This window comes from Lathamus discolor, chromosome 5, assembly GCF_037157495.1.
Source record: "Lathamus discolor isolate bLatDis1 chromosome 5, bLatDis1.hap1, whole genome shotgun sequence".
Taxonomy (NCBI): domain Eukaryota; kingdom Metazoa; phylum Chordata; class Aves; order Psittaciformes; family Psittacidae; genus Lathamus; species Lathamus discolor.
The window spans coordinates 79260572-79288064 of record NC_088888.1 but is presented as its reverse complement, the minus strand read 5'-3'; the positions used below and the strand labels follow the sequence as shown (position 1 = coordinate 79288064).

Here is a 27493-nt window from a genome sequence, read left to right as displayed (position 1 = left end):
CCCCAAAAGTACATTAAGCTCAGTTTATACACACACTTCTGAAAATTAAGATAGCCTGGCTGTGTTTAGTGGCAACAGTCAAACTGAACTGTGTGGGACACTTGGGAATAACTAGTAGGGAAGTATATTAACACAACAAAATATACAGGTTTCTCTGCTGTGGCCATTTGCTTCTGCGTGACCTTCGCTTGCAGATAGCTGACTACACACAGACAGCTCTCTGATTTTAAAGAAATTACCAAGGGAAATGCAACAGGGGAAAAAAACCCATTCAAACACAAAAGCAAAGCTATTGCTTTAAATTAAATTTTCACAATAAAAAATATATTCATTGCAATATAAATTGCATCTAGTGTTTAAAAAAGGCTTCTGATTTTAATTATAAACTCAAAGACAAAATATAGCTTGTTATCCCAGAAATTGAGGAAAAAGGGTAGTGAATCATTTAATCTAGACTGCTCCTTGACAAAAGATACAGCAGCTCAGGTCATTTCGTATGAACTCAGTGGGCACACCAAATAATAACTTGTCCCTTCCAACATCCATTAAGATCTAATGCACTGCAAGTTGCCTATCAGTATGCTGCAGTGTCATGTAGGTTTTGGGGTTTTGTTGTTTACTATCTAAATCATAATTCAACTAGAACATTATATGCCAAAAGGATTGTTCTTCTATGTTCAATCACATGCCTGTTAAGAAAGGAGCAATTAATAATCATAGTTTTAAATAATCAAACTTGTTTTCTACTCATGAGAAACACAATACCCAATTTCAAATTCTTTAAAAGCTTGAAACCAAAATTAGTTACAAAGAAAACTGTCTGGCCCAAATTGTTAGCTAGATCTCCACAGACTGCTGCTGATGTGTGCATGACTGCAAAAGAGCTCTTCTCAGACATATTGGGACATCATCAGATCAAGATGCTGCCAATTATTTAAGGCATAATCAGTTACAACATGGGAACACTGATTATTTTTATTAAAGCTATTCCTTCTCCTGTCCTTTACACTCAAAAGTTACATTTTCTATCAGCCAAGATTTTATTTTCCTAAGGAAAATTTATGTGTGGCCAAAACATTCTGACTAGCACAGTCATGGAAACATGCACACCAACAGTGAAACCCGTATCTTCCAAATTTAACATCCAAACTATTTTATAAGCATGTATTTCTATCAGTCCTAAAACTAAAGAGCAATTAACAAATTTCCCTGCTGTTTCTTTTGCTCCCTTGGAACCATTTATATCACCAAAGGTCACAAAAGACAACATGGAATAATGAAAAAGAGTGGATCAATATTTTAAAAAGCACTATTTAGACTAGACTGAGTATATAACTACTGGAATAGAAAATCAAATTTATTGTCATTGTTCTTCTTTAAATGAGTGGAAATGCATCATGGCAACTCTACCAAGAAAAGGTACTGCTACCATTAAATTTACAGCCTACCACTTACATTTACAGCCATTAATCACATAAACTCTCAGTGACATCAATGGAAGTTTTGAATCAGTAAGAGTTATTGGATCAGACCCACGAAGTTCTGATGAGAAACAGCTGACTAAAAACTTAGCCCCCTTTAATCCTATGGTATGTAAAACAGGATAAGTTAGATGTAGACATGGCAAATTTCATAGGTACATGCTTGACTTTAAATGTATTAAAGTCAGCGTACATTCCTGCATCAGAATCATAATTATTAAATGGAACAGAATAAAGTTGGAAAGGACTTACAATCATCTAGTCCAATTTAAGTGTATATTAAGATTGATACATGTCAATGAATATATTATTGACAACACAACATTCGAAAATAGGTCACTACAGAGAAACACAGGATCCACCCAACTTTCAGGGAAAATAAAATCTGATCTTAAAAAATTAAAGTGGGCCTATTCTTGGAATTTTATATCTTTACTAAATGCATTGAGAGGCAATTATGTTTATTCTCATCCCACATACTAGTACAGCTCCTCAGGCTTCGCTGGCAGTTCCACATACACCCATTCTCTCAATTAAGCAAATTCTAATTTGAACAGATGACTCTTTCATGTCTGAGAATAACAGGAAGCCTACCTTCTAAGGTGGTTTCCTCTCCATCCAAGGGAGGGCCGTCACCATCTTCATATTCAGAAATCACACTGACTGCATAAGTAGTTTCAGGTAGCAAGTTTGTGAGAACTGAGCTAGTACTTGAAGCTGGTACTGAAACAATAAATTCTTCTCCACCAATTGCTACTTTATATTTAATGAGATAGGACAAAACCTCAGATCCAGCTGGAGACCAACTCACTTTGAAACTGTCAGATGTTACATCAGAAAAGACCATATTCTTTGCAGGTACATAAGCTGTATGGAAATAAAAATGCACAGATGAGGCATACTTGCTAGAATATTTTTAACACAAAATCTCTAAAATAAATTTCAAATGTCCCTCAATAATATGATTTATTCTTATTGAACAGATAATTTGTTGCACATGCAACTGTATTTGTTTTCTATACATGCTTATAGCCATCAAATGTTATTACGATCCTTTTTAGGTTGTGTCACATCATACAACAATGACTAAAGGCACCAACTCAGTGATTTCTTCTTAAATGAGAACAGTTCATCTAAAAAAATGTACTTATGAAAATTTAAGTCAGAATCTGATGATCACGTTGGGTTCCCTATGTCCCATGAACAGCAGTGACATTAATCCTTGGGTTTTTTTCAGATCTAGATTAGAAACAGGACAAAATAAATCCCGGTATTTTTTTCAGGAATGGAGTCAAAGGGGAAACAAGGAACTTGACATGAGGCACAAACACAAACCTGACATCCTGGGCTTGTTTTGCTTGGCCTAGTCAGACTAACAGTGGGGATGTTAAGACTGCTTGAGCCCTCTAAAACAAAGGCTGCTTTGCTGGTTTGTTCCTCAAAGCTATCCTGAAACAAAAGGCTTATTTTTAAAGAGAGTGGGGTTTATCAATACTGGGGACTATTCAGTGTTAGTGTTCTACTAAACATAAGTAGGGACACAGAGGGTGCAAGTAATCATAAGTAACTTTAGCTGACCAAAAGCTGGTCATTTACAAACCTCATAAATATTAAACACTACCCAAACTTGTCATATTTGGATGCATGTGAAGACCATAATTTCAGTCTTCACAGTTAGATTGAGATTAACATCGCCTAGCATCTGCTGTCTCAAATTGTCTTGTCTACACCCATTTCAGAGGACTTACTCCAAAAATTTATCAAATCACCTCTGGCGGTGTTGGCATTGCTCCATTGCCTTTGAAATTCTAAAAGACAAGCTTATACTAGCTACCTCATTTTGGACAGCTTATGAAGAGTGGCCCTAGTTAGTAACTGTTTTACTCAAGACCCTGAATATAAAAGCATAGCACATACACTAGGGTCATTCCAGATAGACACACGCTTTAATAGTTTTCTAAGTACCCAGGAAGAGAGGGGGGAAAAGGTATTTCTCCAATATTTTTTTCATCTCTCCTTTTCAATTAATTTCTTCCATTGCTGTTAATATATTGAAAATGAGAACCAAATCCCCAGTTATTAAAATTATCATTTGTATATGGAGAACTTAATCAATGTCAATTCTTTAGGTAACTATAAGCACAAAACATTGGTTCAGACCTCTTTTCACTGCATTTTCTACATTTCTCTAATAGTAGTTACTTACATTTTTTCCTTATAGCAGCCAGTTCCTGCTCAATCCGTAGGCAAACAGACTGTGTAAGTTCAAATGATATTCTTTGAAAAGCATCAAAATCTTCCACTGTGTAAACATGGGTTTCAGCAGGAGGTGATGCAATTGCTTCTAACTCTGTACGTACTGCATCCTTCACACCAACTGCAAATATTTCTACATCTGCATCCCTCAGCTTTATTGCAGGTTCTTTAAAAGCATCTGACGATTTTCCATCAGTAATAAGAATCATGACTCTTGGCACATTTGGTCTTGATCCTTTGCTAGTAACAAATACTTTCTCCCTCACATATGTCATCGCTTTGCCTGTGTTCGTAGATCCACCTCTGTAGGGGAAGTTGTTAATAGCCTGAATTATGTCTTCCACTCTGTTGTATCTGTTCAAAGAAAACTCCATATGGGGATCTCTGCTGTACTGGACAAGACTTATCTGTACTTTTCGAGGTGATATCTCAAAGCTTTTAACCAACACTTCCAAAAAGGCTCTTACTTTAACAAAATTGGCGATACCAATGCTGTAGGAACCATCCACTAAAAACACAACATCAGCTTTTACATCCACACCACGTGAGCATTCTGCAAAGAAAAAGAATCATCAGTATAAACACATATTCAACAGCCACAGCATTACATACCTGGTTGCTTATAAAGAAAATAAACCATGCTAAGTAAAGCTGGTTTTCATAAATAATAAAGGTATGACATTAAAACAAGCATCAGAGGTACAAAAACCAAAAAGTTACTGTGTGAAAATAACATAGTAGCTCCTTACTTACCCACTTGAACTTTTACTTGCTGTGTTTTTTCCATTATCGTTATTGGCTCACTGGGGGTCAGTCCTTTCATTGCATAAACATTAATTTGATATTCTGTGTCTGGAGAGAGATCTTTAACATTCAGAGCAGTAGTCTGAGGACCCACACTCAGTACATGTTGTTTTCCACCAGATATCATTGGAATGAACTGCAGCCGATAGCCAGTTATTTGGCTTGTCGATGGATCCCAAGTGATCCTAACAGATTTTGAGGAGATCTGAGTGGCCACCAGATTTGAAGGAGGCTCCACCACTGAAAGCAATCAAAATCAAATCCAAAATATCAATTACAATAATAAAAATATTTTCTTCCACGTTTTTAGTTCTGGAATAAATGTAGTTATTTTTGCTTAATCTTTACTAAAAATCCCTTCTTTTCTATTTATATTTTTAGTCATAACTAAACAGAAATGAATTGCAGGGCAGCCCAAATAAATGATTTTTCCCGTTTAGTACATTTTTCCATAGAAGTGATGCCTGTGTTCAGATGGGCTGCATGAGACTTCTGATAACTGCACATCATTGTGTTGCCCTTGAAACTATGGAATAATGGAGTTATTCCAAATCTACTACATCATATTCTTCCCTCCTGTATCTAAATGCACAAAGCTGAGACCTGTTTTCCACACTTCCTAAATGAGGCAATGGATCAAATTCCAAAAATAAAGCAAAGGAAGTAGAGATAGCCCTTTAAATGTGTATTAGAAGAAACTGAGATTAATAAATACGCTTGTATAAAATATCTCACCTTCTTCTCCACTAACCAGTTCATCTAGTTGTTCATCAACACCAGAGCACACTTGCAAGATAATTTCATTCTGTATATCCACAATTCCATCAAAATTAGCCACATTGAACACATGCTTCAGTGAAGGCTGAGATGCAATTAGCTTGAGTTCCTTTGCGTCTGCTGCTTTGATTCCTAGAAGTTGCAATAGACAGAACTGTGTTAAGTGGCCACAAAATACAGACACCTGTGAATGTATTCATAAAGTATCAGAACATGCTGGGGTAAAGCTGAGCTCAGTTCAGTTCTGTCTTCTGTCATTATCAATAATTAAACTACAAAATAATGAGTAATGCAATGAGGTGACATAATCTGCTTTTAACCTGAGAAAATAAAGTGGTATCTTCAATAAGGCCAAGGTTGAAACTATGCTTGTCAGTCATCTTATCTCCATATAGGAGCTACAGAATTACTATGAAATTAACACAACTGTTATTGTGCATGTCTTGAGGGCACAAACAACCCATTTCAAGGCATACACATGGAAAGAGTGGCATAGTGAACTTCTTGAAACAGAGAATCTGTAAAACATATAACTTATTCTTCAGAAATGTTAATCTATTAATCAGATCTAAATCAGATCTCAATCAGGAATGATAATCTCTCAATAGGAAAACTCAACGTACCCAAAGAAAAAATTTCAACTCCTATGTTGCGAAGCTCTCTTGCAGGAATTTCAACTTCATCTTGAGCTTTTCCATCCGTAATGACAATTGCTACTTTGGGAAAGCCTTTTCTTGCTCCAGCAGACTCAGTGAAGGTGTTTTGAACCAGGTAATCGATAGCCTCACCTAAAAACACCACCATAGGCTGTGTTTTACTAGGCTTGAATGAACCAGGATTTAAAGCAAATTTGGATTATAAAATGAAATGCTGAACAAATACGTATGTGGGAAATCTGTACCTGTCATTGTGTTGCCACCTTTGTAAGGTATCCTTTTAATTGCATCAATAAGATCACTTCTTCTGAAATACTGATTTAAATTGAACTCTGTTCTTGTATCTGAACTGTACTGAACAACTCCAACTCTTGTCTTTTCTTCCCCAATATCAAAAGCTGATACAAGGGCAACCATGAAGTCCAGAATATATCTGAAGTTATTTCTCCCTACACTCCATGAACCATCTACCAGGAAAACTAAATCTGTCATTGCACTTATGGAGCATTCTGGAACACAAAAAAATAAAATAAATAAATAAATAAATAAATAATCTCTTAGCAAATTAGCAATTGCATTCTTACAAATCAGTGAGAAATGCCTGACAGAAACTTAGTAGGTAAAAGACAAACCGAACAGATTAATAGACTGACATTCTTATCTGGAATATTTTACTTGGGGAAGCATTAGTAACATAAGTGAACACCCATACAAGCCTTCTACCAGCTATCACCAAAAGGGAAATGTCACCTAGATATTCAGTTTTTAGACACTTCTCAGGCTATTTTACAAGATCTGTTATTCCATGCCAGATGAAAACTCACATACAAAAATTTTTGCAACACTTTGATGTTACAGGAACATTTCCTTTTGTACCACTTCTGTTTTATATCTTTTTCTCCCAATAAAAGCTGCACAGGCTCCTCTGCAATGTCTTTTATCCACAGCACAATGTCTTTTGTTAATAGGAAGACATTCATAGACTTCCTCAGGTTAGTTGCGTAAAACTCCTAGTTTCAGTATCAACTTTGCACCTTAGGCAGCTATAAACCCCTTCCACCCCAGTCCCTTCCCAAGTTTTCTTAGCTCTGGACAATTTACATGTTAATTTCATTGCTAGGTAACAGAGGAACACAGTTTAACTTTATAGTGCCCTACAACTAGACCTTATCTCTAAAGTGTTAGATAAGTTGAAAGATAAAACACCTTACTTTGTAATTGAGCCTCAACCTTCTTTTCCTCTGGTAGCCCTGGACCACCTGTTTGAACTGCACAAAGCACAACATAAAGAGAATTAATGGAGGAAATCAGGTTAAACTTGTAAACATCAAAAAAAAGTGTGTAGGGAAATACAGACACAAATCTGACAAGCCTCAGAACATGAAAATATAAACGCAAGTCATGTATACATCACCTGTGCTTACAGGTTTGACAACATAGCATTCAGGTCAACAAAAAATACAGAAAATTCAAAAATAATTAAGAATCCTCTGAAAACTAACTGCAACATCCCTGGATGAAATACCAGTATTACCTCTCTCTAACACATAGAGGAACTCATCATAAGTAGTTCTCCCATGGTTGTTTGGGAAGCCTGGTGTATGTGACAAAATGTGTCACAGAGGATATCTGATGTGCTTAACATTTTTTATTTAATTGGATTTATTTTATGCTTTATTTATTAAATATAAATTATAAAAAATTGAGTTCCATATTTTACCACCGTATAAATCTACTGAGTCACATTTTATTGTTTGATCAAAGTAGTTAGCCTTTTTTTTTTTTCCTCACACACAGTAAGCCAGTTGGATATGTTTGCTACTGAGGTCAATAAGAGCCTTTCCCTTGATTTCAGCATATGCAGTTTATTGGAAGTAGGTTTAGCTCAAAAGAGCCAGTGGCCTCCTGCAAAGAATTCTGTCAGGTGGTCAGACATGGTGTACCCATATTAGTCTCCTCTTATCACTTGCAAATTACCTCTGCTTCTACTGGGAATTATTCTTAATTGAAAAAGGCTGTGCAGACAGCTACATCTGATCAGAGTTTAGGTATGTGGCAATTTTGTTGAGGAACTGGAACAAAGCCATATTTTGTCCATGACCACTCCTTTATATTGCTTGGTATTACACATACTTACTTGTCAGTTGGCCAAAAACAGGTAGACTCTCCTCTCTTTCATCATATGAAGCTATTGATACAACATACTCTATATCAGGTATAAGATCTGATAAGACAGTTTGGGTAGTGCTAGGTGAAAGAGTAAATTCTTTAGTAGGTCCATCTGCAATAAATATATAAAACAGTTAATACAGCCTTTAAATCTAGTAATATCAGTGACAGTTGATCAGTAGGAAAAAAAATGCAACGGAGAATAATCTCTCTAAAATCCAATGACAATTTCAGAATTACACACTTTCTTTTGTCCTGAATTATGAATTTTGAAACATGAAACTTCAAACTAACCTGTTCTCAGTAGTGATCAAAATTACTGAAGTGTTTAATAAATTACAGGAAATTTGAAACTTAAAAAGCACATAAAAAGTGTACTATTATCTAACAAGTCATGGTCCAGTTCTGATTCAATATCACATTTACATTGATTATTTCTCAAAGAGAAATAGAATAATGGATGTCTTACACAGAATTATCAGGAAGTTATATGACCTCACTGCATTGTTACCTGACACATGCAATACTTCCCCGAGGAGAAGTATTTGAATGAAGTAGAATACAATTCCCTAGCTAAAGTAAAAGCACAGAAGAGTAGCAGAATGATAACTCTACCTTCCTTTTGCTCCTCACAAAGGAAAGGCATCCAAAACTTACTACCTCCAGTCTCAAAGGGTAAACACTATGATAAGAAAAAACTCTAACTTGGAACAATCACTGCTTCTTCCTGTACGCCCTTTGCTGTTACCCAGTCTTGATCAGAAACTTCACAAAGACATTAATAGCCACTAAGTTAGATATAAGTGAAAATAAGCCCAAGTTTTCAAAAAATGTAATGACATAATAAAATTTTACAGAACTTACCATTTGTTGGAACCACAGTTATCCTGTAACCCACTATTGCATCTGGTGGCCTTTTCCATGACATTTGAACATTATGTTCATCTATAATTGTAAAATTCAAGTCTGATGGTGGATTAACTGCAAAAGATTTATACCAGGATGTTTAACAGTTTGAACAAGCTTTGGAAAATGAATAAATAAAATAATTTTAGCAAAGCTTACTAAAATTGTCTTTGCATAAATTTGTTTCCAACAAATATAAAGATATGTTGTTGGAAAAAGAATAAAATTAAAAGCTGACAAGATATGACAAAACATCAAAGAGTATACGCATTACAGAGGACAGCACAGAACATATGTTTCTTGAGTTGCCAAGACATTCAAGAATGGCCAGCAAAATCAAGCACAATAGAAAACACATTTGGATACATGTACAATGAGTTCACAGATAATCACCACATATGCAAACATTTCACATAACAATTAAAGGAAATTTTTTTACATGCTGGGTGCAATCCGTACAAGCATGCCAAATCATAACCTGCTTACAATATCATGAGATCATTTAGGACATTGAGAACACAGTAGTCTTCTTAATGAGACATCAAAGAATTGATCAGCTTTTCAATATACTCTCTGCGTAGTTGTATTTCTTATCAATTTCACTGAATCTAGGAACTTGGCAGAGAAAAAAGTATTTTTAAGAATACAGGAAAATATTACGCATTTAATATTCAGTAAACCAATTTCTGTTAGGGTCTAGATCTAATATACATCTAAAATGTATATCAGTAATAACGATATACTGATGTGTCATTTTATTCCAAATATGGAGAGCTCCACCCCTATGTTCCTAGAAGCCACTATACTTTGCATATGGCTGCAAAAGATTCAGGAACTAAGGGGATAATAAATGGGACTTGTTTTGGTTGCAATTTGCTGAAATACTTGAGCTGATGTAAAAGTTCACAAAAATAAGATTCTACCTGTTTACACCAGATTGATATACAATTTCTAAGGTGTAAACTGTTGTTTTCATGTTCCCTTTGCAGCAGGTGTACCCATACTAGTAGTGGCATTTTAACATAAAATGCCAGTATGGTTCCAAACAACACAATGGTTAATTATGAAAAGACAACATCAAAGTATATTTATGGACATTTATTTTACAGAATTTATAGAAAACAGCAAAGAGGGCACCAATGATCTGAACAAATGACTGCAAATAAAACTTGAAGGAGCTGATGACAGAAGTAACTGAACAGTAACAGAAAGAAATAGTTTTCATACACTATTTTGCAGCACCATGCATATGTAAATGAAATGTTGATTATTATTTTTTTTTAGCTTCCCACGATGGACAAAAGCCTCCATGTACAAGTTTCATTACACAAAGACGTTTCATAAATATTTTATAATGATATTCTCTTTGTAAATTCGGCATGCTTATTCATGCAGTATTTTACTGACTCACTGTCAGTGCATGGCAGGTGTACTACATATTATTGTTTAAATAGGTCTACAAAGTAAGATTAGATTCAGCCATACTTTCCTTAACTACTTGTGAGACCATTTTGCAGGCGTTTTTAATAGACAGATCTCTGTTTCATGGAAGACCTCCATCGTGTCAGATTTTGTTTCAGTTTTGAATATAAAGAGCAGATAAAGAAATAAATGCTAGAATGTACACTTAGGAAAAGACACTGTCCAATTGCAATAAGTAATACTGAGCTCAAAAAACCTGGCAACCAATTGTGTAGGCATCTTTTTTCTTTTAATTTCCTGTCATTTCCAACCATAGGATAATATGGCTTTGTAATACTGATACAATAGATAAGCTAGTACTGAAGTAAATGTTATTTTTCCTATTGTCCATACACAGGCAGTGAGATTAGACCATTAACCTGCATGCATAGTTTATTCATCATTCTGTTTATGAGTATCACAATGCTAGGATAGTTACTTAGTATGAAAATCATGCAACACATGTTAATAGTAAAATACACTTAGGTGATAAGAATATCATTATAAAATATTGTTTCAGTAGCAATGGCTCAGGACAAATTTAATGCAAAGGCAGAGACAACTGACCTGAGCATGCTTTTAAAAAAAATTCAGTACATGGAAAAAGTAGCGCCACCAACCTTGCAAGTAAATTGGCATGTTGCAGCAGAGACTTTAGGCTTTAACTACTGAAGGACAGCAGCAGCCCAACTTGTTGATATCCAAATGACCGGATTCCAGATAAACTGAAAAAATTGACTGTGAGGAAAAGTCTTTAACATTTGACAGGAATTTAATCCATTTTATGAAAATTCAGATGTGGATCTTGGAAGGTAACAGGAGTAGTACATTGATACAGAAGCGATGTATCCATTCATCCAGGTGTTCACAGCCTTTTAGAACAATGGCATTCCAGGGGACCTCAGAAAGTCCCCTCATACATCCCACAGCTGAGATATGATCAGCCACCTCATGTCACCACTGACATGTTAGCTCAGATCATTCTTAAAGAAATTACTCCACAGAAATTATTCCAATGCCTCACTGTCTTTCTCATCATAAAGTTATTCCCAACACCTAATCCCGGTCTTCTTTGCTGCAGTTTAAATGCATTCATTCTCAATCTGTGGCTGACTTATGAAATTCAATCACTGAACACTTCTCCCCTTTGAAATCCAGAAAGGAACTTTGCCTGAGTTAAAAAAAACAGTTTGGATCCAATGTTGTCAAAATGTCTTCCAGATGGCCTGTGAGGTTTTGATACTCAAACAACCTCCAGAACATCACATGGGTCAGATTTCATCCATATGAAACCAGTTGCAGGGTGAAGACCAAACCGGGGTCATATGATTGAAAGCAGTAAGTCAATCTTAAGTACAGCAAAACGTTTAGATGATAAAAAACTTATTGCAGTAATCAAACAGAGCAGCTGTTACTTCACTGTGTTAAAATTCTTCTTTCAGAATGGAATTCACCAGTGGAAAAATAAAAAATCTGTAATACAGAATCAGACCAGACTTCTAGGAAGAAAATGCCCCTGGTTGTGGTGGGAGTTTGTCTCATTACAGGGGCAAATCTTAAAACTGCACCCTAAAAAGGCTTATGTGTAAGCACAGCTTTACTCAAGCAAGTAGTCTTGATGTCAGGCTATTTGCATAAGTGAAGTTGCACCTGTGCTTACAGTGTATTGACACTGCTGATCAGCCTGATCCTGTGTCCATCAAAATCCATGCCAAACCTCTCACTGACTTGTCAAGGTAGAGGACCATGATTGTAACATGTAATGGTATTATAGTATTGACTTCATACAGTGATTCCACTGCTAATGCAGAGAAATGTAGGGCTCCCCTACAGGTTTTCAGCGTATTAAAAATGTGTCTTGCTGTAATGAGAGTAGTGTTTACACAGTGTCAATTTCCAACACTCTTAGAACTAGGATAACTTCCTCAATTGGATATCCTGTCTTATACACCACAACAGTAAACGAAACCAACAAAAAAATATCAAACATAATATACTTAATTCATTGCCGCTCCTGGTATTATATACATGTATAGTAACAGTATCTTTTCTCAAACAGAAAATATAGAGCAAGGCATCTTCCTCATGCTATGTATGTCTTATACTAGCTTGTATGCAATACAAACCTAATCTACAGATTTTTACAGATAGCACAATGTGACTGCCAGAGGATCCTAATTAATATCTGCATAAGAGAAAGTAAAATATAATCAGAAGATCAATCAATTTAAATATATAAGTCTATAAACAGACTTCAAAGTGGTGTAACTTGTAAGTAGCTACCATCAACAATCCCAATGTGAAAAAAAAGTTTGTAATTCAATCACTGGAAAAGACTCCCTATAATTAGCATGTGAAATAATATGTTAGCCCATGTTAACATAACATACAGGCCATGGAAGCTACACAATAATTTCAGCCCTGCTCTCACTAAGATAAGCTCTGCTGAGGCTGGAAGAGGCCAAAAGTCCTCATATATTATTTTCTTAATAAATAGCATGGATTTGACATAAGTAATTAGATCAAACCCCCAGCAAGCTCCTTTAAAGCCAATGCTGCCAATCTGAATGGGAAAAAGAATGAGCTATTGCCTAGGTACTTAGCCAAGAACAGACTCTCAGCCTTGTTAGACAGAATCATAGAATCATAGAATAGTTAGGGTTGGAAAGGACCTTAAGATCATCTAGTTCCAGCCCCCCTGCCATGGGCAGGGACACCTCACACTAAACCATTTCACCCAAGGCTTCGTCCAACCTGGCCTTGAACACTGCTAGGGATGGATATTCATTGCAATCACAACACAGCAGCATTGTCACCCGTATGTTTTCATTTTTTAATTTTATACATGTATATGAAATTTCTTCATATAGCTCATAAGTGTATTTTGAAAAAATCATTTAAATATATGTATTTCTAACTATATTTACATAACTAAACATAACTGCATACCAACACACAAACTGCATGCATAAACATATACCAACTTTTATGCACGTTTGTGCATATATATGTATGTGCACGTGTGCGCATGTGTGTGTCTAAACATACACACATGTAAACTTTGCTTCTAATTAGCAGTAGGAAAAACAAGGACTTATAGTCACCCTTACATATATACATATATTTCACACATCAATCCATGTGATTCTCTTCTTGGGAACATGGAAATCAACAACTACTTTCTCAAAAGACAGAAATCAGACATCAAAAGGTAACAAAATAATGGTCCCACCAACCAGTCCCAAAGCAAATAGGTAGTTAACTTCAAAAGTTTCAGCGATCCTGGATCATCTCTAAACCATTCAGTCAATGAACTCAACACAAGCTTTGTTACATGAGAAACTTTTTCCCATTTAACAATAAGAAGGTTTGTTACATTGAAAAGTCAGCACCTTCACAGGCTCAGTGAGGTCACACAGAACCAAAGATTTCCTCATTCCTTTCCTGTGCCTTTTAAAATCCCAAATGGGAAATGTAAGGTACTACACAAGCCACGACATCATCACAGCATTACCTTAAGATTATAACAAACAGGCTATTCACATACTAATCTACCTGGCTTAACTATGACTAAAATAATGAAAATAAATCTTATCTAGTGAAAGGATATAGATTTTCCCCTGGCTTTTGTGAACACAGATGGAAAAAGTAATGCAACAGAAAGAAAACTTGACATGAGGACACACAGGTAATGCACTGGAGTATTACGGTGTAGGACTAAAAAGGCAAAAAACACTTTAAACACAGCATAAAATATAGCATCATACACAAGAAGTTTAAGCTGAGAGATGTCAGAAGGATTGCAAAATAAAACAAGAAGAATTTCACTGTAAAAGAGCAAAAATGCTGAGGATGAAAACAGATTTGCTTCCCTGTGGGCAGGGTAAACAAACAGCTTCCCCAGTGAAATGCCATGAATGCATTTAGGCTGCGTGCTGTTTTTACACCCTCTACTGTTACAGTGATTGTCCAGCTAGAAACGCCTGTGTTGCTGTGTCTGTATAAAAAGCTCTGACACCATTACTGTAGCTCATTGCCTTGCCAACAGCAACAGAGCACAGCTCTCATGAAGTACTCACAGAGCAGCTGTGATGCTGATGAAGAAACAGTTTCACCCTGGAAGATTTAGGAATCTATGAACAGCAGTATCAGATAAACACCAGATCTACTCTCAGGATAGACTGAAAAATGAAAGCTGAAGGAAGACAGAAAAACAGAACTAACATTTTCCTTCCCTCTGCTTTCACTCCTTCTTCCCACCCTATATCAACAATCTACCACATCAAAAGGCCCTCTGCCTATCTCCTCTAACTTTTTCATCCTACCAAATGTCTGCCCACACCTTAGGGAAAGAAAATTCAAACTGCATCTCTTGTGAACACCATAGAGAAAGTTAAAGGGACAAAACAAAACGAGAGAGAGAAGTGGAGGGGACAGCAAGATGGAGAGGAGGGAAGAGGGAGAGAAAACTGACTGGTGGGATAGAGATTTGCTATAATGTAATCTGAAAGTTGGAAAAACAGACTAAAGGACAAATGTCCACAGAAGAGTGTCAGTTCAGCAGACAGCATTTAAGCTGTAATGAGACCAGAACTAAACTAAGTAAGATACAACATGCAATTTACAAGTTGATGTAAAATTGAAGTACAAAATTAAAACTGTGCAGGAGGATGACCAGTATAATGCAAACAAAAAACACACTGCAAAAAAAGCTTTACAAAAGCAATTTCCACCAGAGTAAGTCCCAAGGTACTCCTAGCTTTGAATTTCCATTTTCAGCACCACTATTTCTCACTGCACTTCCTCATCAAGACATTTTTCTGCTCTTACTTCAAGACTCTGAAGCTGGAAGAAGTTTCTCATAAAAAACTGATCACTGTGAACTAGATATTTTACTTAATACACAGTTCTGAATGCAGAGTAATGCAGGCCCTATCCAGGAGCTCTCTACAACTCACAAGATCAGTTTTGTTTACTGATGGCACATCCTTCAACCTGAGAGCTAAAGCTTGGCCATCTTGTCTGCAATGCATCTATTTTTGCCATTATTAAATAACAGTGTGCTTCTCCAAATACATTATTGTAGCTTCATTAACAGTACTCAAGCTATGACTGGTTCAGTCAACACTACAGCTAAACAAAACACCTTCACTTACATTTTGAAATAACCTGCTCCACACACGTAATCCCTGGTGCAGAACAACAGCAACATTACTCTAGTTCAGAGTGAGCTCCCTCCTAACATGGGGAAATACACGCAAATACATCCACTCCCTTCCTCCATCAAAACTGTCCATTGCTTTCTTTGCTTTCTCTGGCATGGCAGTCCTCAAATGCAACTCTGAAATTACTTCAAATGACCTTTTCTGGTTCCTCAGCCAACAATAACGCAGCTCAAGAGGGAGGCAGCAAGCTGATTCTCTCCTAGGGTGACCAGATGTTTCACTGCTGGCAGAAATGTCATCTTTTTTCCAGAAAGCCAGTGTACTTTACATCTGCATGCCCCAAGCAAGTACCACTGTTGGGGGAGCAAATGCCCCACAGATATCTCTGACACACCATGCTTTTAGAAGCCATCAGCCAAAGTGACCAAGTCCAGACACAGAAGCTTAACACAGGCCATGATCAGAGAATTTGTTCGGGTTCAATACAAAAAGAGAAGGAAGGGGAAAAAGCTTATCAGTTGGCTGGCTTCTGGGTTTTTTCCAGTAAATCCTAGGAGTTCATAGCCAGTGATTTGGTTCACCCTATGATGGTCACATCCCGGAGGTCAAGCAAGTCATTTCAGCACAGGATGTTCAGCATCTCTATTTCTCCTGGCAGCCACTGGTGGCAGAAGCACTGTTACTATGACCAAAGCAAGGCAGCCCACTCAAATGGTGACTGGGGAGTCAAACGCACCAGGGCCAAGCCATTTTGAGCCACACTGTAGCGAGTGTAGTGTCCATGATGGGTCTCCCCAGACCCATGATGGGTCTCTGCAGCCGGAGGCAGGACACTGCCATGGGCTGACAAAGACCTCAACCTCCAGAGACTTGGCCAGGGCTCTGAAAAGAGGAGGAGGAGGAGGAGGAGAAGAAGAAAGGCCTCGTTGGGGGTGACGGCGCCACATACATGCCAAAGCCTTGAGGCCCTGACTGCTACAGCAAGGCCTGGCCCAGGCACAGCCACCCTGCAGTGGTGCCCAGGCCATACGCCATGGTGGTGGCAGTCCCCCTAATCAAAACCAACATGGAAGCCAAACCACCCCAAGGGAGGGAGCAGCCACCCCAGGGCTCAGCGGGGGGTCGCCCCACTGAGCTGGGGAGGCTGGTGAGCCGGCAGGCCAGCAGGGCAGGGCAGGGGTTCCAGCCAGGACAAAACACACAGGCGCAGAGAGCCAAACTCTGTTGGAGTATTTTATTTCAGAGCTGTGGGTTGGTGGGTGGTGGGTTTTCCGTTTCCTCTCTCAACATAACTAAATGAGACTACAGCACAGAGCCTGGCCATTCTCTATCCGTCATAGGGGCAGCACCGCAGGCCCCAGCCGTGCCAGGCTGTCCACTGGCAGTGGGCTCCTCGGGCACGGCACCGAGGCGGCCCATGTCCTGTCTGTGAGGTGGTGTGGACAGCACACCAGAGAGACAGAGAGGGAGCTACCATTCGGCTGACTAGCCGGGAGAAACAGAGCACAGAAGGAGCTGGGCAAGGAAGAAGAGGCATTTCTCTGAAGGAGAGAAGGAGAGAACGCGAGGTAGTTACACGCAAAAACAGAGAGAGAGCCCGTAGCTCAAAGGCTGGGTGGGAGGCTTGCTGGTCAGCAGGGCACTGGGGGCAAGGGGGCTGGGGGGGGAGGGAGGTTACCTTCAGCCTCGATGGAGGAGAGGAGGGTGGCTGCACACAGAGCAGCGACTGCCGAGCAGAGCGCTGTCTTCATTTCTGCCCTTTCAGATCACAACAACATGAATGAATCTGCAGTGATGGGGGGAGAAAGGAGAAGGAAATGATACGCGTGGATTAGAGGATTGTGTGGGTGTATTCATGAGACATAAAAAAGACAAACCATGGATTTCGCTTTGTTCCCTTATCCCCAGCCCCACCCACAGGACCAGGTTGAAACCTCTAGACTTGAAAGCTGTCCAAGATGATGACAGATCTGCATGACTAACTGGAGAGTCTCGTCTTGCAATAATGTGCCTTTTGTTGCTGAACCGTTTCCAATCTCAGTGAGCACACACGGCTTTAACCTAGTTGGGGTTAATTTGATCAGGGAAGCACAATGAAGATCCATGCCTCTGCACAGGCAGGAGCCAGGAGGGAGCTCCATGACTTCATCGCTGAGTGCAATGATAGCTAATTCAGAGGTCATTCCTGCCTTGGATCAACTAAATGTCTCTTTCAGCTGGAAATTTTATTCAGCTCCTTTTTCATAACTGTTGAAGCACTTACTTAGCTGTGTTTTAGTGGTCTCAAGGCAGTTTGGAAACTGTAATAAAACTTTTTTTGAGGGGTTCTGCTCACTAATATGCTATTCATTTCTTGGTCTGAAATAGAATATACAGAAGTGTGTGTAACACAGCTGAAACCTGACACATCTGTCTAGCCACGATGTTTCAACATCTGATAATTCATTTACATGTCCTGAGAGAAAATAGATTCAAAATACACTATAAAAAGCAGGCAGGTGAAAGAGTCTTCCAATCACTACAGGTTGTCTAGCAAAATAGGTGGGATTAGGCCAAATTAGTGATTCCCAATTGCAAGCATCTCTACCTTCATAGCTATATGTTCTAGGTAACCTCAAATTACTCCCATATTACACCAGTAAAACTTTCAGATTTTTTCCTTGTCTAAGTAAAGGTTAATACGACCAGTCCTCATCGCATATGCATATAAGTGCTCATGAAGTTTGGGGTTTTCTATTGTGCAAAGTAGGGGAGGGGTAATTTATTTGAATAAAGTCCATAAATGCATCACATATCATAATTAGGCTGGAGGAAAGAGAATTCCAAAAGCAATTAGGCAACAGATTTTATCAGGAAAGTGCCAAGAGTGAAACAAGAGAAACATACATAAATCATTAGTCCGCAGAAACAGCTGAAGGGGGAAATAATATCCTTCTGCCATCTAGAGAACTAACCAGCAAGGTACATTTAGTGAGGAGATGCTATGGAGATCCGAGAATTTCTCAGTTGCTGACACTGAACTTAACAGGTTTCTGCCAGGCAGCTTTATGTACTTGCCTGAGCCAAATGCCTGTGCTGCAGATAAAAATACCAAGAGGCTGCAGAAAAACTAAGCAGTGGTTTCAGTCCAATGATACTTCCAGTAGCTAAACAGAAGAGTAATATTGATGTTAGCAACTCCCTGACACCAACACAAGAAATACCATGGTTAGCATTAAATTATCCCAAAAGCTCCAAATTATATCACTGTTCTGTGTGGGAAATAGGCATCCCTGAGCACATCTACTGTGCTCTGCAGTGAGTTTAAGGATTGCCTAAACTCAAGGTAAACTGACTTTTGTCGTGGAAATGGCATATGGGCTTGGAGTGCCATCTTTTGATCCTTTTGAAGAGCAACAGAAATTAATCAGCTCATAAAGGCATCTAAAAGTTGACTACTGCTGCAGGTCTGCCATTTCCGATACGTATTTTTCTGTCAAAATATAAAACATCTCAGCCAAGGCGTTCATTTGCCCACCTAGAAACACTCTGTTTTCATCTCGCAAACTTAGGAGCGCAGAAGCCTGGATGCAGCGGAGGGAAGGTCCTCGCTCTGGCTCATCAGGGACACAAGCAGACTATGTCAGGACTAAAGGTTTTCTCAACGATCTTTAGAAACTACTTCTAAACAAAAAATAATAGTAACAAAAAAAAAAAACCACACACAAAAAAAAAAAAAAAAGCCAACACGGTCTTTCACCAACGCCAGACCAACCTCACAACCTCATACTAATTCACCCTACAAAAGCTTAGCCAAAGCGTTTCCAAACCACACAGTGCACAACGCTTACCTCTTTCAAGAAGAAAAAGTAACATAAACGAAAACGACAAGGGAAAAACAAAAAAAAAATACAACCACCAAAAAGCACTACCTATCAAAGGCATCGAAAAAACCACCTTGGAAAGAGGAGAAAGCATCACCGGCAGCTGTACACACAAGGGACGGAAGCGAGAGCTCCTGCCAAAGCCGCAGCAGTAGCGTGCCTGCAGGCGCGCCGGGCGCTGACACCAGGCTCCGCCTGGAGCTTCCCACCGGAGGGAGCCACCGCGGCCGAGACACCGCCACCGCCGGGCTCCCCCGTGCCCTGCCGGGGCCCCGATAGCCAGCAGCCCCTCGGAGCGCTCCGCTCTCCGCCTCTCCTCCACCTCGCCGGCCTCACGCCCGCAAGCCGGCGCTGGCATGCCCAGCCCGCACACGCAGAGACACACAGACGCTCTTTCCACCTTCCTGTGCCAGCCTTCAGCCCGACACTGCCAGTCTCAACCATAAAGCTTACAAGAAGGAGCTGTGTGCGTGGTGGGTAGGTGCAGGCAGAGGGGGTCGGCCGAGGGGAGGGCAGGGGGTCCCCGCTCCTGCGCGGGCACAGACCTTCTGGGGCGGCTGCAGGGAGCCGGAGCCGGTGGCAAGGTAGCTCCTCCGGCGGTGCCTGCAGCTGCAGCAGCAGCAACCGTCGGACCTGAATAAAGGGAGAAGAAAGGATGAAGCTCCGGAGGCACCTTGTGGAGGGAGCAGCAAGTAGCAGCGGCGGCGGCGGAGAAGCAGCGGCAATAGCTGAGCACAGAGGAGGCGCCTGGATTACTGTAGCTCCCGATGCGAGGGGTCTGTCTGGGAAGACTTGCCTTCTCCAAGTGGGAAGAACCTCTTCTCAATCTGCTACTTAATAGAGGGCTGTTCCCAACTCTCAATTTACCCTCGTAAGCTGTTACGAAACTGCAGGGAAGGTGGACTGCTGCCACCGGGTGATATATGCGCTGCTGTGCTCCAGCAAGGAAGGGGATCCACTTCTGGAAACTGGCGCATACCTCCGCGCATTCCTGCGGCATGAGGCGGGCGGCCGCCGCGGCAGCGCGCCCGGAGGCAGGGGCCCGACCCCGCCGCCCCCTCCCTTCTTCTCCCCCGCCTCGGCTTCCCAGAGGCGGGGAACACGGGAGGGCAGTGGAAAAACTGAGTCTCTGGGTACGGCTTCGAGGGACGGCGGCACGGAAGGTGTCCCCGAGAGGGGGCTTCCACGCAGTCCCCGTGTTCCCCCCGTCGCTGACTCCCTCCCCGGGGCTGTTCCCCGTGACAGCCGTGCAGCTAAGCGCTGGTAGCGGCGGTGCCGCGGCCGGCAGCCTTAGGGGCAAAAAGAACGTAGTCATTTTGACGCCGTTCAGGTGTGTCCGGCCTTCATCCTATGCCTCCTACATAAGTTAAACCACCCCCTCAGCTTATAGGTGGGTCGCTTCGAGCGCCGTCGGTGCCGGGTGCCGCCTGCAGCGGGGTGGTTGCGGCTCCACGGGCCAGAGGAGACGGGGTGTAGGGCACTCACAGCCTTCTCCCTTGAACCCTGCGTGGCCCCTGCCTGAAACCGTATGCTTCCAAAAGAAACTGCACCCTCCAAAAGCGGGCAGCCTGTTGGGCTAGAGGCTCCACGACGGTTTCCCCTCTCTTGCTCCCGGGGCTCCCGGCGCGGTCTGGCCTCTGCAGCGTGCCGTGCCCGACGATGACACGGCGGGACACACGGTCCCCTGCCCGGTCTCTCCTCCGGAGCCAGACAGGGCTTCCAGGGGCTTCGCGCCCTAACGGTCTGCTCCCGCACCCGTGAGGAACGGTATCCCCCGTAACGCTCGCAGAATAGGCTCCTCCGGGACCCCTTCGGGCTAAAGCACGGGCCGTCACCGTCCCCGCGGAGCGGGTCGGCACAGTCGGGATGCGGAGAAGAGCTAATCTTGGAGCGGCATGCAAGGGGAGCCTCTGCGGTATTTCACGGCCCCGCCGCCGGGCCATTCGCGGTGCAGGGGCGCCCCCCGGCGGCGACGGAGGGCACTAGCTGCCGCCCGCCGGTCCCCTGCCGAGGTTTCCCCGGGCCACTGGCGTTAGAAAGCAGTTTACGAGGGAAAGGGGCGGCAAGGAAAACAAAACCGGGAAGGCTGGGGAGGGGGCAACACCGAACAAACTCGCAGCCCCTGTCTGGAGAGGTCGGTAAGATTTCAAGGTCATGTTGATCCCGTGGCAGCTTCAAGCACAGACGTGAGTTGCAGAGCAATTAGGGCAAGTTTCAGCCTGGGTGGAAGTGGGGATTAATAGTTTACCAGGGCGTTTTTTCACAGGATTGGGAGATTAAGGACATGTCAAGGGGAGGACTTGTCGCTCCTGAGCTGAATAAGGTTCCCTGCTTTTCTGTACCGAGCCAGTCATCTGCATGAGAACCCAAACGCTGGAAAGAAAGTATCCACCAGAAGCCGTGCCCTGGCGTTTTCAGACACTTTGGAAGTGAGTCAGCTGCTCTCTGGGACATGCCACAGCTTCAGCTGTCTGGTATTGATAAAATGCACTTTCCAAAAGCAACATCTCATTCGCTGATAAACTTTCAAATACTCTTGACCTATTAACCCCCTTGCCCAGCTGTTGAGTTGGATTTTCTCTTTTGGCATTTCGGCATGAGGAATTTAATTTCTTCCTATCCAGATTTTATACATAAAAGCACTATTTCTAAGAAATAATACTATTTTAAATTTCAATTTCATTTCCTGAATGAAACCACCAAGAACACCAGTATAAATGTGGTGTGAACAATAGTTTCCAAAGAATGGACATAAGGGGTTACAATGAAATATCCTTCCATAGGAAATTAATTAATGTAAATTAGATATTTTTATCATTTGTGCACTGCAAAGGTATTTTTTTACAATGTACTGTGGAGTTTTTCATCATAGGATATCTGAGATTCTATGTCAATAGTTAAAATCAATGCAAATAACAAAGGTAGAAGAAAATATGTCTTATTCTATTTAAATCACTAAAAACAATTATTTTTTAATCTTTAAATAATTTGCTACAAATATACAGCTGTATTTATATGAGCAGAGACTTTGAAACCAATGGGTCTGTCGGGGGTGTGATAATCTCACAGAGCCTCCCTCACAGACTGAGGGCCGCTGAGGGGACCATCTCCCATTCCTCTCAGCTGACCAGCTATGCTTAATTTCCCTGCATGAATTAAGACTTAGAGCTGGCAAGAGTAAATAATGCATTGACTCCAGCAGGATTTCATTCTTGTCTTTAACTCTTTGTTCTAACTACTCTAACTATATTTATCCTAAGGTCTTGTCCGTGTAAAATACACCAGTGGATTGCATTTAGAGTGTGTCCTTCCATACGTCAACATAATTAAATGGGTTGTTTTCAATCAACTCTGTTGCTATGTACATTCATAGTCTGAGTACATAGTATGTGATGCAGAAGGCATTTCTGAAATGCATAAACATTTACTAACACTCTCCTGTCTGCTTGTTTCTTAGACAAGTGTTAAACACATTAAGACCATGCACTCCAACTCTGCAATTTTCTTTGCTAAGCTGAATAAATTGAAACAGTGACAAATTTAAGTACAAAAATCAAGATTTGAATTAATAGTGATGCTTGTAATAATATCGGCCATTTCTGGTGTAGGTATGTGATATTAGTATTGCAGGTAACCTGAAATCTCTTAGAAATTTCAAGCTGGTTTTGGGTCTAGAGTAATTCAAGCTACTTTGTGTTTCTGGCATCTTTTTTTGTTTCCTCAGGCTGCATTGCCAGGACAGAATAAAACAGGATGTTCTACATTTCAGCACGGTAAACCTTGAATATCATTTCCATTGTCTTAGCCCATTTAGGAGGCCCATTTGTTCCTTACAACGCAAAGGACAGTTTTCCAAAGGACAGTTTTCCAGTGTATTTTATTCCCTATTAAATCAGTCATAAAGTTAATATTGCACAGTATTGTGTCTGCATCCATAAAATGGAGGACAAAATACAGCAAATGGCTTCCTCCAGGCCCTGCCCTTCTCTAAGAGTTTTCCAGTCAATGGCATGAGAGGAACTCAGTCTGGTGTTTATTTGTTTGGATAATTTCATTTCAGAGCTGGTATTCAGAGACCAGTGCTAGTCTGACCTCTCATAATGAGGAATGGCTTCTTATATTAGCAGTGTTCAGTTTCCTACCTGAAATCTACTCATTTAGTGGAACAACTATGGGAGCAGCATCCCTGGAGAGTATTGCAGCCATGAAATAATTATCTGCCTCACCAGGTATGTTTTCCTTAGCAACTATTTGTTTCTTTAATTTCTCTAACTGATTTTTCCCATCATGTGATGCTCTGAAAGTAAGAAATTATTGTGGCTCCAAATAAACAGAACTAGAAAAGCAAATAAATCATTAAAAAGCAGAGGTATAAATAGAAAGGAACTGGCCCTTTAATATGATTTAGTCTTACAAAAGCCAGTTAATTTGTAGGCCTTCATTTTTTAAAGATATCAAATTTTTAATACTAAAACTGGAAAAAAAATAGATGCAATGATTTTATAGTCCTTTCCATATATAAACACAAACATGGTTTATATCAAAACATTCCTAAATTAAGTTGCTTTGTTTCAAAGAAGCTGGTTCTTTATTTCACAACAGAGTCTTGATCTATTTAGTAAGTATTCCCTAATGAAGCCAGTACAGATCCTGCTTGATTAAAGAGGCCAAGAAAATAAATTAACTGAGGACAGTGACCTTGGATATTTATCAGGTATCATATTATGTCTTAACACAACTGTTCCCATCAGAGCAATGGACTAGCCACAGAGACTTGCAGATGCTGCTCTAAGCATTCTTCTTCTCCATGTGGCTGAGGGGTCCCCAGTGAAAGAACATACATTAAGGAAAAGCATCATTTTAAAAAAATCAAAACACTTCTAAGTGACTATCTGCTATTTGCAGAACTTTGTAACACCGTGTCCTCTGAGTACTTAATTGGATTCAACATATGATGAAAGGTTAATAGCCATGGGTTCCCCTACAGTTGGTAACCCTTCACCTACTTCAATGTAATTATTCCCTACAAAGAAGCACACAATATTAATCAGCAGCAAAGTCTGAAATGGTGGAGTGCCAAGCTCTGAATAGGAACATTTTGCTAACTTTTCTTGGTACTTCTATGTCATAAAATATAAATATATATTATGACAGCAGGGTCTGTTTAGGTGGTAGGTAGGCTTATGGTGAAGATAAGCTTGTGTCTGAATCCAAAGGTGTTAAAGGTTCAAGTTGTGTTAGCTAATGAGTGATCTCGTCCCATTGTTGCAGACAGTGGAATAATAAATGATAATGGCGGAATCTTAATCAGGCCAACCCCTGATGCTGTAATTCTCTCCCCCACTGGCACAAAAGGCATTGAGTATAGAGCATGCTGTGATTCCCTGACTGAGGAGCAGGTCAGAGGGAAGCTATGGAGGGGGAATAATCAGCTGCTGCTTTGCTTTTTCCCCATATACATCTTTCCAAGAAGGCTTAGAGGATGTAAAGGTCAGCCCCAAACTTTCTGTCAGTTCAGCAAGACAAACATTCAAAAGCTTAAACACTCTGACAAGCAAATCCTATACAAATGCACAGAACAATCATAAAGGAGGATGGAAGAGATCCTGAGAGGCCATTTAGTTCATCCCCCAGGGCTTCAAAGAGAAACCCTCCATATCACACTGAAGTACTAACAGCATACTTGGGGGAACTGTTTCATAGTGGCTGACAACAGATAATAACTTGTTCTAGGTGAGTTGCATGTTGTCCATAGCTGGACTATGAGCACAGCTGTCAGAAATAAGTTGGATCGACAGAGTAAAAGTCTATTCTGAAATGAAAGAAAAAAATGATTCAGGAAGAAAAACCTACACCAGAGAAGTCTGTATGGTTGGATAATTCCACAAAAATAGTCTCAGTTTAGCAAGGAAAATTAATTGTCTGCTCCGCTGGCATCTCTGGAAACTTTCTCCCTGGGAACAAAGAACCAGGACTGGGAGATCCCTTCTTACATGTGACTTCCAGACATGCAGTCCCCACCAGTCTCGCTAAACACATACTGCTGTTACAGTATGTCTGCACTTGACGGTCATGTAATTCTTTGACCATTTCTAAACTTCAGGAGAGATGGACTCCATGATCATCATCATCCCTGCTCCCCTGTTCCCCCACCCTCCCAATCTCAGTGCCTCGATATCCAGACTGGCAAGCTGTGGCATTCACCACAGCTCTTAACTCTCCAAAAGAAAGGGCACAAGAGGCAAACTTTGGGCTAGGACACGGCCAGCAAATACACAGGGCCCAAGCAGATACTTCCATTCATGTCATCTCTCACAGGTATTGATGGACACATGGAAAGTTTGAGGTCTTGTGAAAAAAAGAGTCAGGCAAGAGCTTAGTTTGTGGGCATTAAGAGCACTGCCTAGGGATTACCTGTCAGGACACTTATGAACGCCACATGAGCTAACTTTAGAAAAATAAATTTGTTTCATTTGCACAAGCCGTGATTGGATAGTGACTGAAGAGGAAAACACACGGAGCAAAACAATGCAGATTTAAACAGCATTTCTTAATGAAGCCTTGTGGCTGCCGCTTTCCAGTACGTTGAATGCCGATAGTTCCAAATACCAGAACATAAGATTTATTTGGATTATAAATAGATGTTGCCTTGTGCGTCAGTATCAGAAGCACTCTGTTGTGTAAACAGAAAACTACTGGGGGCTTTTTCTACCCTTAAAAATTACTTGAAAGCTCCTACCCACTCTTTGCTGACAGCCTTTTTCACCTGTTGGAGTTCAGTGTCTCTCTTGTGTATCATCACCTCTACAGCCTGCGGAGAGGCTTCACAAGAAGCTGTTAACATGTCTTTTTTCATATGCCCTTTTCTCTGCTCTCTTGGTTGCTTTCCAGCTGGCCACACTACTCTGTCAGTTTTTAGCCACCCAGTTTATTGAACTTGTCTTGGTTTTGGCATTGTCCTGATTTCCATTATAATATATTTGCCTCTGGGGAAACACGGTTGCTGCTAACTCCAGTGACTCTTATTTGTTTTGAAATATATATATATATATATATAAAAAAAAAGCCTGCCTAGAATTTTTTAAACAAATATTTTTTAAAGCACAAAATTACACTCTCAGACACCACCCAGGTTCTTTCCATCCTTTGTTATTCCATTTTCTAGAGCACAAATGTTCAGCTGGTAAATCTGACCTGCTGCTCCTTTACCCTCTGCCCACTGCTCTTTGAAATGTATTTAGGTGATAACAAGCTGCTTAAGGCACATCACAACCTGGGGCTTTACTACACCATGATCTTCTTTCCCAGTTAAAACCAGCGGCAGCTGCAAGATGAGGTCCCTTTCTTTATGCTAGGAGTAGTTGTTAGGACCTTATTTGCTAATAAAAACAACAGAATCTGCTTCTCTAACCTCCAGAGAAGCCGAGAAGTCAGGCAGGGGTTGTGCTTCTTGACACATGCCCCGCCATCACAGCTTTACTGCTTGAGATCATCAGCTGCACCCATTACTCTGTCCTGCATGGTCACCTCAGGTGGCATTTGGCTCTGGGTTAAGATACATACAGGTGCCTGCATGTGAGCCCAGAATCTAAACTTCTGCATTGGCTGATGAAGATCTACTTAATGAACTCAGCAGTGCCTGAACAGTTTAGCTACCCACCATCCGTAGTGCTTAGCTCAGCTGCTTTCACACTGGGCTCTAGAGCCATTTAAGCACCTTGTAGCACCTGAGACCTCTTGTGAAGCTGCCTGCTACCACTGAGGACCCACATACACACATCTTGAACTGTACTAGACCACTTAGGAAGCAGAAGTGGACCCAAAAGGACCCACTTAGGACCCAAGGCCTAGTGCTGTTTTGGGTGCCATGGGCTCCCAGGTGCTATTACACAAGTGTGCAAGTCTCATGAAGTGCCTCTGTTGTATTTGCCAGCCCCAAGCAAGTGCCTCAAATA

The 27493-nt window shown here is 40.7% G+C and overlaps 1 protein-coding gene across 5 annotated transcripts in view; it reads right to left on the bottom strand.

Moving 5' to 3' along the window:
* Positions 1–20439, bottom strand: part of COL12A1 (collagen type XII alpha 1 chain) — a 102413-nt gene extending 81974 nt beyond the window's left edge. For 2 of the 5 annotated variants that reach the window (XM_065681415.1, XM_065681414.1), the window contains exons 1-11: positions 20212–20439; positions 17354–17461; positions 9008–9124; positions 8112–8255; positions 7186–7242; positions 6220–6483; positions 5942–6106; positions 5277–5450; positions 4491–4781; positions 3688–4290; positions 2076–2348 (exon numbers count right to left, since the gene is read on the bottom strand). In XM_065681415.1, coding sequence (XP_065537487.1) covers positions 2076–2348; positions 3688–4290; positions 4491–4781; positions 5277–5450; positions 5942–6106; positions 6220–6483; positions 7186–7242; positions 8112–8255; positions 9008–9124; positions 17354–17426 — 2161 coding nt within the window. In that variant the 5' untranslated portion in view covers positions 17427–17461; positions 20212–20439. Of the gene's footprint in view, positions 1–2075; positions 2349–3687; positions 4291–4490; positions 4782–5276; positions 5451–5941; positions 6107–6219; positions 6484–7185; positions 7243–8111; positions 8256–9007; positions 9125–17353; positions 17462–20083 lie in introns of all 5 variants that reach the window. The other 3 variants (XM_065681412.1, XM_065681411.1, XM_065681416.1) reach the window with 3 other exon arrangements.
* Between the last annotated feature and the right edge of the window lie 7054 nt (positions 20440–27493).